This window comes from Eumetopias jubatus, unplaced genomic scaffold (genome assembly GCF_037043125.1).
Source record: "Eumetopias jubatus isolate StellerSeaLion01/CBP00866 unplaced genomic scaffold, mEumJub1_p1.0 scaffold_7, whole genome shotgun sequence".
Classification (NCBI taxonomy): domain Eukaryota; kingdom Metazoa; phylum Chordata; class Mammalia; order Carnivora; family Otariidae; genus Eumetopias; species Eumetopias jubatus.
In genome coordinates this window covers 8706082-8718995 of record NW_028274813.1, presented here as the reverse complement: position 1 = coordinate 8718995, position 12914 = coordinate 8706082, and the positions used below count along the sequence as shown (strand labels likewise).

At 53.5% G+C, this 12914-nt stretch overlaps 1 protein-coding gene across 1 annotated transcript; it reads left to right on the top strand.

The window, feature by feature from the left end:
• The first annotated feature begins 408 nt into the window (after positions 1–408).
• On the top strand, positions 409–5119 carry BDKRB2 (bradykinin receptor B2). Its single transcript, XM_028104422.1, has 2 exons — positions 409–482; positions 4015–5119. Exons 1-2 carry the CDS (start codon positions 409–411, stop codon positions 5117–5119), a joined length of 1179 nt encoding a protein of 392 aa, XP_027960223.1.
• The last annotated feature ends 7795 nt before the right edge of the window (positions 5120–12914 follow it).

Sequence of the window (12914 nt, the reverse complement as noted above, 5' to 3'; positions counted from 1 at the left end):
TCCTCTCCACCACCATCCTTTTATCCAGTTTCCTCCCGCGTACCCTCAGGTCTCAAAATAAATATCCATTCATCCCCCACGCCAGGCTGGTTTAGGACTCCATGTTACATCCTGTCATGGGATCTTTATTTCATAGCATTTATGCCAGTTTTCAATTCATTAGTGACTAATTCAGTAGCATCTAGCTAATCCATTGGACCGTACACTCCTGGAGGACAGGACATTGTACCCTTAGGTCCCTAGCACCCCGTAGGCAGTAGCTGCTTAATGAACATTTGTTAAGTGAAGGACTCCAGTTCCCTTCCCTGGTGGAGAGTACGTGTGTTTTACGGTCCCCAGCCACCATCTAACTGTCTTTTCTCCCCCAATCAGCCCAGGAGCCTCACTTACACCCCACTCTGAGTCCCAATGTTCTCCACGTGGAAAAGATCAATGTTCCTGTCTTTTCATGAGGACCCTGTGCCCACCACGGCCTCTTTCGGGTAAGTCAAAAGAGTTCCTTGGTGTACTCCTCACAGGGGAGGGCCAGGCAGCCTGGAGAAGACCTGGAGAATGTGCCCCTCACCTCCTGGACAACAGTTGAAGCAACAGGAGAGGTCGAATCCACAGACGAAAACTCTCAGGGGCTGGTGAGGCTGGTGTTCAAATCCCCGTGGGCCTGGTGGGAGCAGAGGCAGTGGAGTGTTCTGTGGGGTTTGGCGGGGCATAGGGAGGCAAGAGGAAGACACAGTACCGGTGGTCATGTGCGAGCTATCCCAAATGAACTTGGAAATGAAGAGAGTGACGTTCTGACGTCAACACCCAAGGAACCAGACAGAGATGTGCCAGGTCACCATGGAGACCGGAAGTCTCCAACACACATCTGACGTCTGGTGGAAGGCCAAGTCACTCTAAAGAGAGAATGTGGGGAGATCTGATCCCGAGTGGAAGCAGAGGAAAGGGAGGGTCCATCCTCGGGGGGCAGTGTTGGCCCGACAAAGGGGAGAAGGGCCCAGCCAGGCCTCTCAGCCCTGTGGGGGGTGCAGCCTACTATGCTGACGACCAGACAGCCACGGGGCACGTGACCCCTAGTTACGCACTCCCCGGACCCCCTCGGACGATCCCATGGCTTCTCAGAACTAAACTAGGGGCCAGGGGCCATCCCGTTGGTGAGGGACCATACTGCTGGGAAGTGAACAAGCAGCAGCTGGTGCCACACTTAAGTCTCTAGAGAGCCAGACCCTGAGCCTGGGGCACTGAGGAAGTGGGTTTTCTGTAGCTACAGAAATTGGGCCAAAGGAACTTAGGGCTCAATGGGGAGGGCTCATCTCTGTTCCATGATGTCTGGGGCCTCGGCTGGAATACTCAAAGGCTAGGGTGCCAGGATCAACCAAAGGCTTAACTGGGACCAGAGGCTCTGCTTCCAAGTGGCAAGTTGGTTCCTCTCCACGTGGCTGCCTGAGTGCCCTCACAACATGGCAGCCAGCCTCCCCCACAGAGAGCAACCCAAGAGGCCAAGGAGGAAGCTGCATTGTGGGTATTTTTTTTTAAGATTTATTTATTTTAGAGAGAGAGAGAGTTTGGGGGCCGGGGGTGGGGCATGGTGGAGAGGAGCAGAAGGAGAGGGAGAGAGAATCTCAAGCTGACTCCGTGCTGAGCGTGGAGCCCGATGCCGGGCTCCATCTCAGCAACCTGGAATCACGACCTGAGCTGAAACCAAGAGTCAGATGCTTAACCGACTGCCCCCCACAGGCACCCCTGCAATGCGTTTTAGGACTGGCCGCGGGAGTCACACATCGTCACTGCCACCAGGAGTGGGAAGCAAATCCCTAAGTCCAGCCACATTCACTAGGAGAGGAACTAGACTCTAATTCTTTGAAGGGAAGGGTAGCACAGAATTTTTGGACATAACTAAAACCACCACTCCACCAGAAGGATCTTTCTAGAGTGTTTTTTTATTCCAGCACTCCCTCCTTAAAGCCCTCAGGGATAAAGACTCAGTTTCTTAGCAGCCAGTGATGACTGCCCTTTTTCCCTTATTCATCCCATCTCCTGCCACTTCCCGCCTCCCTGTCCAACATCTAGTCCGCCTTCCAGAACGTGCCAGAGGCTTCTCCACTCTGCACCTCCGCTCAGGCTGCTCCCTCTGCCTAGTCTGTCCCCTCTCCTTTGTTTTTGTTGTTGTGTTTGTTTGTTGTATTTTTTAATTTTCTTGTTTGAGTACAGTTGACACACAATGCTACCTTGGTTTCAGGTGTAAAACACAGTGATCCAACTTCTCTATACATTACGCTGTGCTCACCGCAAGTGTAGTCACCATCTGTCACCGTATAACGTTGTTCCTTCTTGCTCTCCATTGACATGTTCCTCTTCCTTGGAGACCCAGCTCCAGAGTCACCTCCAACCTTCTCCACCCACCCCCCAATTCTGTGCCCCATGCCCTTCCTTCCACCTCATGGTATTCATCACACTTGGGAGCTTGGGCAGGGCAGGGGACACACAGTACTCGCCTCTGGGTCCCTACAGCCACATGGAGCTCAGCACAGAGAAGAAGCTCGAGGCACACTTAAAGGATAAATGCATTGATGAATAAGTTAGTCACAGGTGCCCAGTCTGGCCACTGAAAACCAACCAGCTACTCCTGGAAGTAGAGGGGGTTTTTCCTAGGAAATCCCAGAGGTGAACAGCAGATCCTTTCCCATGAACTGTGGCTCAACTCCTCCCCATGAGCCTACCCAGGAAGGAATCGCCCTCCCAAAAAGAGCCCCTTTAGCGCCACCTACCCTCCCCCAGCCCACAGGGCACTAGGAAAATGTCTACCCAGGCCTGCCCTCTGGGTTGTGCTTTCTGCTTTCAATGTATCTTCATACCCACCCTTTGATTTGAACCTTGCAACGGCCATGCAAAGCAAGTCAAGAAGAGAGTAATATTCTACACCAAAGGAAACAGAATGGAAGCTCAGAGAGGTCAGGCAATTTGCCCAAGACCGCACATCTAGGATTGGAACCCATATGTGTCCAAGCCCCATGCCTCTTTGCTGAGGGTAGAGATGAATTAGCCTTAACAGCGACACTTCTAGAAAAATCAACTGCCCCATGGTCTGAGTCTCACCCAAGAGTGAAAGAGGAATCAGTGGGTTAATGATAACATCACTAACACAGGAGCAAGCAGAGTGTTGTTGGTAGTTTAATAAGCACAAAAATAGATAATTATTCATGCTTATTGAACCAAGTGCAGAGGTTAGGGCTTTTTGCACACTGCCTTGGATTCCCACCACAACCCTGAGAAGTAGATTTTGTTATTTCCATTTTACAAGGTAGGTCATTGAGGTTCAGAGAAGTTCATTAACTTACCCAAGGTCACACAGCTAATGAATGAGCCGGGATTTGAACTCAGGAGGACTGCCGGGTTCCAAAGCCCCTGCCCCACCCCTTTCCATCATGCAACCTCTGATTATCATCAATACTTTGCTGATGAGGGTTCTGGAAGCACAATGCTGCCTTCTGCCAGAAGGAGACAGGGTGTAGGCAGATGGGCTATGGTCTCAGAGCCAGGCTGGAATCTCCTTGTCTGGCATGATATTATTCTTCCCCTCTAATCAATTAGTCACCATGACCAGGCCATGAGAGGCTGAAAGATGACCAGCTCCCTTGGGAGGGGCCCGTGCGATAAGGAAGGAATGAGGAATGTGCACGTATCCTCCCATCACAGAAGCTTCGAGGAGGTCCAGGGTCCAAGACTGTGATTGCCAGTACTGGTGATGGACGCCGGCCAAGGAAACATCCCAGGGGAGCCACGAGGCAAAGACCATGAGCTCTCGGCCCAGCTCAAGGAGACGGGGTACCTCTCAAAGACCCCGGGGAGTTCGGGGTGCCCGGACCCAAGTCTCTGAGCGTGCGGCAGAAAGGGCCTGAGTGCCACTCCCGACCTCGCTTCTGGAAGCTGCCTGCTAATCACCCCCCTCCTTCTGCACCAGCTATTTCTCCTGCCTCTTGTGACTTGAGGTGTAACAGCCTCTTTTCCACTTTCTTTCAGCACGGAAATGCTCAACGTCACCTCACAAGTCCTCATGCCCACCCTCAACGGGACCGTGCCCAACACCTGCGTCTACTCCGACTGGTGGAACTGGCTCAACACCATCCAAGCCCCCTTCCTCTGGGTCCTGTTCGTGCTGGCAGCCCTGGAGAACACCTTCGTCCTCAGCATCTTCTGCCTGCACAAGAGTAGCTGCACAGTGGCCGAGATCTACCTGGGCAACCTGGCCATGGCGGACCTGATCCTGGCCTGCGGGCTGCCCTTCTGGGCCATCACCATCGCCAACAACTTCGACTGGGTTTTTGGGGAGGTTCTCTGCCGTGTGGTGAACACCATGCTCTACATGAATCTCTACAGCAGCATCTGCTTCCTGATGCTGGTGAGTGTCGACCGCTACCTGGCCCTGGTGAAGACCATGTCCATGGGCTGGATGCGCAGGGTGCGCTGGGCCAAGCTCTACAGCCTGGTGATCTGGGGGTGCACGCTGCTCCTGAGTTCGCCCATGCTGGCCTTCCGGACCATGAAGGAGTACAGAGAAGAGGGCCACAATGTCACTGCCTGCATCATCATCTACCCGTCCCGCACCTGGGAAGTGTTCACCAACATCCTCCTGAACTTGGTGGGCTTCCTATTGCCCCTGACCATCATCACCTTCTGCACAGTGCAGATCATGCAGGTGCTGCGGAACAATGAGATGCAGAAGTTCAAGGAGATCCAGACGGAGAGGAAGGCCACGGTGCTGGTCCTAGTGGTGCTTGGGCTGTTTGTCCTCTGCTGGCTGCCCTTCCAGATCAGCACCGTCCTGGACACGCTGCTGCGCCTTGACATCCTGTCCAGCTGCTGGGACGAGCACGTGATCGACGTCTTCACGCAGATCGCCTCTTACTTGGCCTACAGTAACAGCTGCCTCAACCCACTGGTGTACGTGATCGTGGGCAAGCGCTTCCGCAAGAAGTCCCGGGAAGTGTTACAGGGACTGTGCCAGAAAGGGGGCTGCGTGCTGGAGTCCAGCAAGACGGAGAACTCCATGGCCACACTCCGGACCTCCATCTCCGTGGAGCGCCAGATCCACAAACTGCCAGAGTGGGTGGGCAACAGCCAGTGAGGGGGCGCCCCCTGGGCCCCTGCTCCTGTGTGCCGAGCAGGAGGGACAGTGGCGCTTCAGGATGTGCCCAGGAAGGAATGGAAGCCATGCCATGGGTGTGACCTCGGGCAATAAGTCGGCGTCTCTGGGAAAACCCAGGAGCATCACTGCTGCCCTGCCCAAGCTGCAGTGAGCCAGGCCGTGAGGATGGGGTGACCTCACGCACAGCCGAGGGCTCCATACACACGACAGTATTATTGTTCTCATCTGCTGCCACCCCTGGACCAGTCTGCATCCTCCCGGGAGTGGAGGGGCCTGGGGACAGGGACAGGAGTGACTGAGCTTCCCTCCCACGTGGTGTCCCGCCCTGCCGCAGCGTGCTGGCTCAGACCTCTGGGAGAACGGCCACCCCAACTCTGGTGCCCCAGCTGAGTGCATGCGGGGACCTGGCTGGGGTTTTGCCTCAGGTCTCTTAAATCTACCCAGCTGGGACTCTGGAGGATGATTCATGAGATTAATGAAGGTTTAACTCTGAGGGATCCCTGGTAAGAACCCAAAGACCAGGACTCCCTCACTTCCCAGGCCCATGGACAAGATGGTCTGTGCCAAAAAAGAACTCGGTAAGCACTTGGCTGGCACTTGCTGTTTACACAGCCCTGAGCACCATGGGCAAGAGGGAAGAAAAAGAGAGTATAATCTCTGCCTTGAAGGAACTTGCAAACTTGAACGGGGATGATTGGGTACTGGCAACCACCAGAAGGCTGTTCTGCAACCAGACATGGTCAAGCAAGGCACTGGGGGCGGTGCAGAGGTGAGGGGCGAGGAGTCTGCCGTGGGCCGGCCCTTAACCCGTGGCACATTGCTTTATCCCTGCCTGTTTCCTCCTCTGTAACACCAGGCTGTTGTGAAGATTGAGAGGCAAAGGCATAGAAGTACTTTGAAGGAAAGGTGCTATATAAATGTCTGTTGTGAAGATTGAGAGGCAAAGGCATAGAAGTACTTTGAAGGAAAGGTGCTATATAAATGTGTGGCTTTATTAGGCACACAGAACAGAAGTAAATTTACTGTAACGACACAGCTTTGTCGCTAATGACTGTGTAAAGCACCCATCCGTGTCTGCCACATAGTAGGTGCTCAGTAATGTTAACTGCCTTCCACCATTCCTTCCCATACTCTGTACTTCCCACCCCCACCCCAACACACACACACACACACACACACACACACACACACAAGCATTTTGGGGGCAGGCCACCCATTCAGGGTTTGATTTGTAATGAGCCCAAGAGATTTCTGATTGAACTTACTCAGGGAATCCACATGCTCAGACCCTCACTGGGGGTGGGCAGTAGTCGGGAGGAGTTTAGGCCTGCCTACCGTTGTCCCTGTCTCAGCAACCAAGGGCACCAACCAGTGGTTTATAATAGCGGCAGACCAATGATTTGGCACGAAGGTCACTGACCCCAAAGCACTGGTGCTGGGACCAAGCTCCCCTGGAGGGCTGAGCGGCTCATGGGTGCCGGCAGCAGCCCTGGGTCAGGAGGGCTGGCTAGGTCCGGGCAGGTGTGAAGGTGAGGAAGCCCTGGGGCGGTACCCACATGAGGAGCACCAGAACAACCGGTACATTGCTGAACAGAGAAGGGAGAACTCCCTCCCCCAAGAGGACAGCCGCCGGCACTGCAGAGGGGCGGGGCTCTGCCTTCGCTGGGCGGGGCAGCGGTGGGCGGAGCGATGCGTGGGGCGGGGCGGGTCCCAGGTGTCAGGCGGCAGGAAGCTAGACCCCATCCTTGGCCGGAGCCTTAAGAGACAGTAACAGCTGCCTCAACCCACTGGTGTTGGTGGGTTGCCTCAACCCCAAGCCCCAGCTCCTCCAAGGAGGATTCATTTCTTTTTTCCCACAGTTTCACAGGCTGCCTCCTGGGGCCAGCCCCGGGCCAAGCCCCATGGGGAGTGTGGAGAATGCACCACCCAGGGTCTGACATCAAGCGGCAGAGAACCAAGGCAGGGAGGGGCCAGCTCAGTAGCAGTGGAGCTCGTAAGGTACGCAGCACCCGGGCAGCGCTCATTCGCTCGGTAAAATAAATGGATACTTCTTAGCAGGCTCTCTCTGGAGAAGATGGAAACCCAAAAAGGACCGGGAAATTTTGGATGGCAAACAGCCCATAAACCCTCATCAAGCCAGCTCTAGATTTTAAAACAAAAAGGATCAAAAAAGATTCCCAGGCTTTGTTCCCCTACCACACACAGCCCTCTGTCCCAGTAAACATACACACTCGTAGCTGGAGAAAAAGAGTTGAATAAGAAGTAGCAACGGTTTAGAATTTGAATGAAGTTACACAGGTGCACATATTGTGGAATAAAGAGGAGGCTGTGCTTTGCAAATGTGTAGCACTCATCCATCAGCCGGCCTGTGATGGTCTAAAGGTCTTCTCTGAGCAGAGCCGAGTCACAGCTCTGGGACCCTAATGGTCACTTAGGGGTCATCTCGTGGTCTGAGGAGCAGTCTGTGACAGGGCAGCCGCCCTATGGGTTGTTTCGACACTGTGAGAAAGAACATCTGTCCCGTGAAAGACCCAAAGAGCTGTTACATTGTAAAGAAGGCGCATTTCACAATGAGAAATGGATGAAATGTGTAAACATGTGTCTTTTCCATACAGCTTAATAAATGGATGAGGAGTTTTTTGCAGTTTTTTCCTTTTTTCTAACTCTGGAACCCCTGAGTGTTGTGAGGACAGTGCAATAGGCAGTCAGAAGCCTTGAGGGGGAGGGGAAGGGTCATTATTTCCACTCAACCTATTTTAGGGCTTCTGTCCTACAGAACAGTGGTGTCCAAGCTTCTGTGATTGTGTATCCCTCTAAGTAAAGGAATTTTGATTATACATACCCAATATGTAAACTTACTAATATGTATTAAAATGTAGGCTCTAAAATATACTGAATCAGAAGTGTAAGAATGTTCAATAGGGTTTGATACTTTCCCCCTCCTACATCCCTACGGTGGTAACTCATCACCAGGCTTTCATCAGGTGCCGGTGGGACCCCATGAGGACCTAGAAGCATAGGGATGACAGCGAGTCAATCACTCAGGCATGCAATACATTTGTTGAGTACCCTCCATGTGACCTCCTCTTTAGATCAGGAGTGTCTTCCACAATGTCTAGGGTAAATAGTTGTCTAGCCACTGCTTGCATAATCCCAGTGATGGGGAACTCATTATCCACTTCATTTGGGGGAACTTTTCATTATTCATGTATTCATTCATTCGCTCATTCATTAAAGAAAACTTGTATTCTGTGTCTACAGAAATGGCACTACTCTGTCTACACCTCCAGCCACCCGGGCCAGATATGTGAGGCTCATCGGTAAATGCACCCTCTCCTTTATTCCTTCTACCCAGTGGATCAGCACCTCTTTTAGATTCCACCTAAGGGTTTCCTGGACCTATCTCCTTCTTCCCTTGTCTAACCTCCATCTTTTATTACTGTTCCCATCTCTGATTCTGACCACTACCGTCTGCTAATTCTTATTCTCCACTCTGCAGCCAATGATGTGTTTTAAGGCAAATACAATTGTAGAGGGGCTATAAACCCAAAGACCAGTGTTTAGGAGCTAAGGCTTTGGAATCAGGCAGATCTGGATTCCAGTTCTGGTTCTGGCCAGGGCTCTTATTTGTCGTGTGGTCTTGAACATCTCACTTACCGCTTCTGCGTCTCCATGTTCTCATCTGTGAAATGGGGATAATAATGGTATCTACCCCATAGAACTGTTAACAGGATTCACATAGAAAGTGTTTTAGCACAGTGCCTGGTAGAGAGTTGGCACTGGTCCCATGCGGGCCACCATGATGGTGATGTTGGAGGGTGATGACCACAGTCTCTAATGAGAAATCCTGCAATAGTGTCCCACCGCTCTTGGGATGAAGGTCCACATCCATAATGTGGTCTGCAAGACCCATCAGGAGCCAGCCCTGCCTTGTCTCTTTCCCTCTCTCTACCTCCTGGCTCATTCTCTACCTCTGGCCCTAGTGTCCACAACCGGACAGAGTCCAGCAGATTTTCCATTCCCCCTCCAGTGCCTACCTTTCCCACTCAGCCTGCACCCCTCCCGCCCCAGCAGCTCTGAGCTTGGACAAAGTGGCCCACCATTGCCCGAGGAAGCTCACTCACCCAAGGGACTTGGTTCACAGATGGGAGCCTGACTCGAGGAAGTCTGCACTCTGGAAGAAGCCACCTAGCTGGAACTGTGAGCAGGGCTCTGGGCAGGTGGAAACAGGCTGGAAGAGTCTCGCTGCCACCTTCCTCCACCCAGCCAGGCAACGTGAGTGGCCTCTCCCCTCCTGACCTTCCGTGGCCCCAGCAAGCTGGTGTGATGGGGAGAAGTCCAGGTGGGCTGCCCAGCCCCTGAGTCTGCCCCGGGGCCGAATGGGCGAGGACCTGGTGCAGAGGTGCAAACTGGTCCTCAGTGACCTGGTGGGACCGAACGCTGGTGATGGGGGCTACCATCAACGTACGAAGCCTAACGCAGTCTTCATGGTTTGGAAGGTGAAGCTTCGATTGGCAGCCTCCAGCAGTGTGCTCCGCTATCTCTTTGTCACTCAGCCCCTAAGCCCATTATAGAGCCTTGCATAGTTCTGACCTCTCGCCAAGCCCTGGAGGGCCCGGGGGTCCGGGGTGAGCAAGGAGGTCCCTGTTGGGCATGGGGCATTGACTTGAAGGTTTGTTGATTAGTTTTTGGCTGAGGTCAAACGGCCCCATGACAAAGTCCCACTCTCTGCTGACAACTTTTCAGACTTGACCCTCATGACCACTCAGGGAGGCAGGCGCTTACCAGTTCCTGATGTGGGGACTGAGACCCAGGAGAGCAGTTACTTGCCACGGCCACACGGTTCCTCAGGAGGGGGTTCAGGAAGCCCACCTGGTCTTGGCGGGCTTGTGCCTTAACCAGGGGTGAGGAATCTTGTCACCAGGAAAGCCTTCAAGGTGCCTTCCTGCGTGAAGAGCTTCTGAGCCAGCGCTGGGGCTGTGTCTGCCCTAATCACCAGACTGCATCTTGTCGGCCTTGGGAGTACTCGTCTCGGGCAGAATCGCCTCCCCAGGGGCTGGCGGCTGACGCCTGACCGGAGATATTCTCCGTCGAAGCTTTATTGAGCTATGATTCACATGCCAGACAGTTCGCCCATTCCAGCAGCTTTTAGTTTATTCTCAGAGCTGTGTGATGGTCACTGTTCTCTGATTCCAGAACACATTCATCACCGAAAAGTGAAATCCCCCATCCCACCCTCCCCACCGCCTCGGGAGCCACTCACCTCCTTTCTGTCTCGAGACTTGCATCTTCTGGACATTGCATAGGGACAGAATCATACACCGTGTGCCTTTTGTGTCTGGCTCCTTTTACCGGCCTTACGCAGAGATGTAATATTTAATGGCAGGGGAAGAACTTTGGAGGTCAGGCCTTGAGTCCCTACCATGCCACTAACTCACCGTGTGATCTTGGCAAACCACCCCCTCCGTGGCCTTTGGCCTCTGTTTCCTCACCTGTAAAATGGGCAGATAACACAATAAGTATGCCTATCTCGCCCAGAGCTAGTGACTCTGAAAACGGGGCTTTATAAACTATAACGGGCAGAACCAACATGACAGGGACCACCCCGGGCTTGGAGCCAAGGTCTGGTCCCCATCCCAGCTCTGCCACTCCTGGCTGTGGGAATTTGGACAAAGCCAGTTACGTTCTCTGCGTTTCTGTTTCCTCACCTACACAATGAGGAGCGGGTGCTTTGAAGAATAAGACAGATCAAAGTGTTCTCGTGGGCTAAATAGGGTTCCCTCCCCCCTCAAATGCACATCCACCTGGGACCTCAGAACATGATCTTACTTGGGAACACGATCTTCACCCAAGTCATTAAGTCAGGGTGAGGTCACACCGGATCATGGTGGGCCTATGTCCGATGAGTGGGGTCCTCACGAGAACAGGAGAGACATACAGAGACACAGAGGCCCTCCGGAGATGTAGGCAGAGTTTGGAGGGATGCTTCCACAAGCCAAGGATCACCAAAGATTCCCCGGAACCATCAGAAGCCAGGAAAGAGGCATAGAAGAGACTCCCCCTCGGACCCTCCAGGAGGAACAGACCCTGCTGACACCTCGATCTTGGACTTCTGGTCTCCTGAACTGTGAGAGAATAAATGTCCACTGTTTTCAGCACCCCCACCCGCCGTCTGTGGTGCTTTGCTACGGCAGCCCGAGGAGGTGGGTAGGGATGTTTTGCTAGTTCTGAGGGCATGTTTCCTCACTACGGTCCACACAGAGCCCTGTCCCCAGCGGTGCAAAAGTCATTCCACAGGCTTTCTTCAGGTCTCCTGAGGGCTGGCGATGCTAGTCTGTGACAGAAGTTCCCCTAAGGAAGAGCAGGATCGACCATCGTATAGAACTTCGGAGAGTTTTTCAAAAGGAGGATCCTGAGGCCTTTCCCAAGATCCCAAGATGTTAGGGGCCGACCCAGGCCCCCAGAGGGTGTGCACCACAGACCTGCTGGCCCAGGACCAGGACTGCCCTGTTCCCCTCTTCCTTCCCTAGGCCCCAAAGGCAGGCTGATTCAGGGCATCTCAGGCCAGGCTAAGAAGAGGCCACAGGGCCTGGCTCCTGGCTTCCAGGCAGGCCGGCCACCAAGTCCACCCTGGTGGGAGGTTGTTTACAGACAGCCCCACAAGATGACCCAAGACAGGGCTAAGGCTCCTCTGGACTCCCCCTCCACGCTGAGTCACCTTCCGAGGCCCACTCAGCGGGCCAGCCATGTCTGCCTGCTTCTTCTCTGGGGTCCTGGCCAAGACAGAGGATGACTTACGTAACCCCTCCTTGTGCAAGAGCAAAGCAATATTAGGCCAGCTCCCGCTGGCTGCTGACCAAGGGCCAGCGGTGTCACCACTGTGGCTCACCTGATCCCCAAACTCTGAGAAGGGGCCCCCCTCACAGGCTCAAAAACCGAGGCTTCAGGAGGGGGCATAGAAACTGGTCCTAGTTCCCCTGGCTCGACGGCAAGGGCGCTGAGATTCAAGCTCTGCGGCCCAGACCGGCCCGCCCTGAATTCCAGACCAGACCTGAAGACCCAGGCCCTGCTTCCAAATCAGATTTTTCCCCAAAGTACTTGCCCCACTGGAGGAAGACAAAGCACTGAGACCCTGGCACCTTGACCGCTGAAGGGCTTTTCGGGGCAATCTGACCCCTCCTCACATTCCACAAAGAAAGACAGACCCTGTCATTGTGAGAACTGGCCATCTCCCCTCGGCGCCCCGACCCCAGCAACTGCCAGAATGCTTTCTCTTCAATTCAGTTCTAAAATCATCTTCTCCTAGAACTATAGAGCTCACCTTCTAATCTTGAAGCTATTTCAGTACCATTATTTACTTTTGCAGATCTTTCCCAAAGTTTCTCAAAAACAAAAACAAAACCTAGCTCCCGATTGGTCAAATAAGTCTGAGAACTGCAACTACTACATCTTCCTCGTGGGGCTGCCGATTGCACGGATGTGTGTTAAGGGCCCTGAGAAGTCCTGCAGGAAGGAGGCACGCTCCTCTATGCTTGGCCTAACCCAGGGTTCCCAGACTTGATCGGCACAGAACCTGTCTTCCACTGGCTGCTTCTACTCTCCTTGCCCCACACCTCCTTCTCCAGCTGATGTTTAAATGTTGGAGCTCCTCATGCTTCAACCCTAAGACCTCCTCTCATCCGCCTTTCCTGATCCCAGCCAGGGGCATGGCTCTAAATGCCATCTGTGATGGTGAGTCTTAAATGTCAGCTTGGCTGGGCTCCAGCACCCAGTT

Bases quoted from the DNA above. Each gene is read 5' to 3' on its own strand.
- BDKRB2 (XM_028104422.1), top strand. From the start codon at position 409: ATGTTCTCCACGTGGAAAAGATCAATGTTCCTGTCTTTTCATGAGGAC. The intron at 483-4,014 runs GTAAGTCAAAAG...ACTTTCTTTCAG, and splicing joins CCCACCACGGCCTCTTTCGG to CACGGAAATGCTCAACGTCA.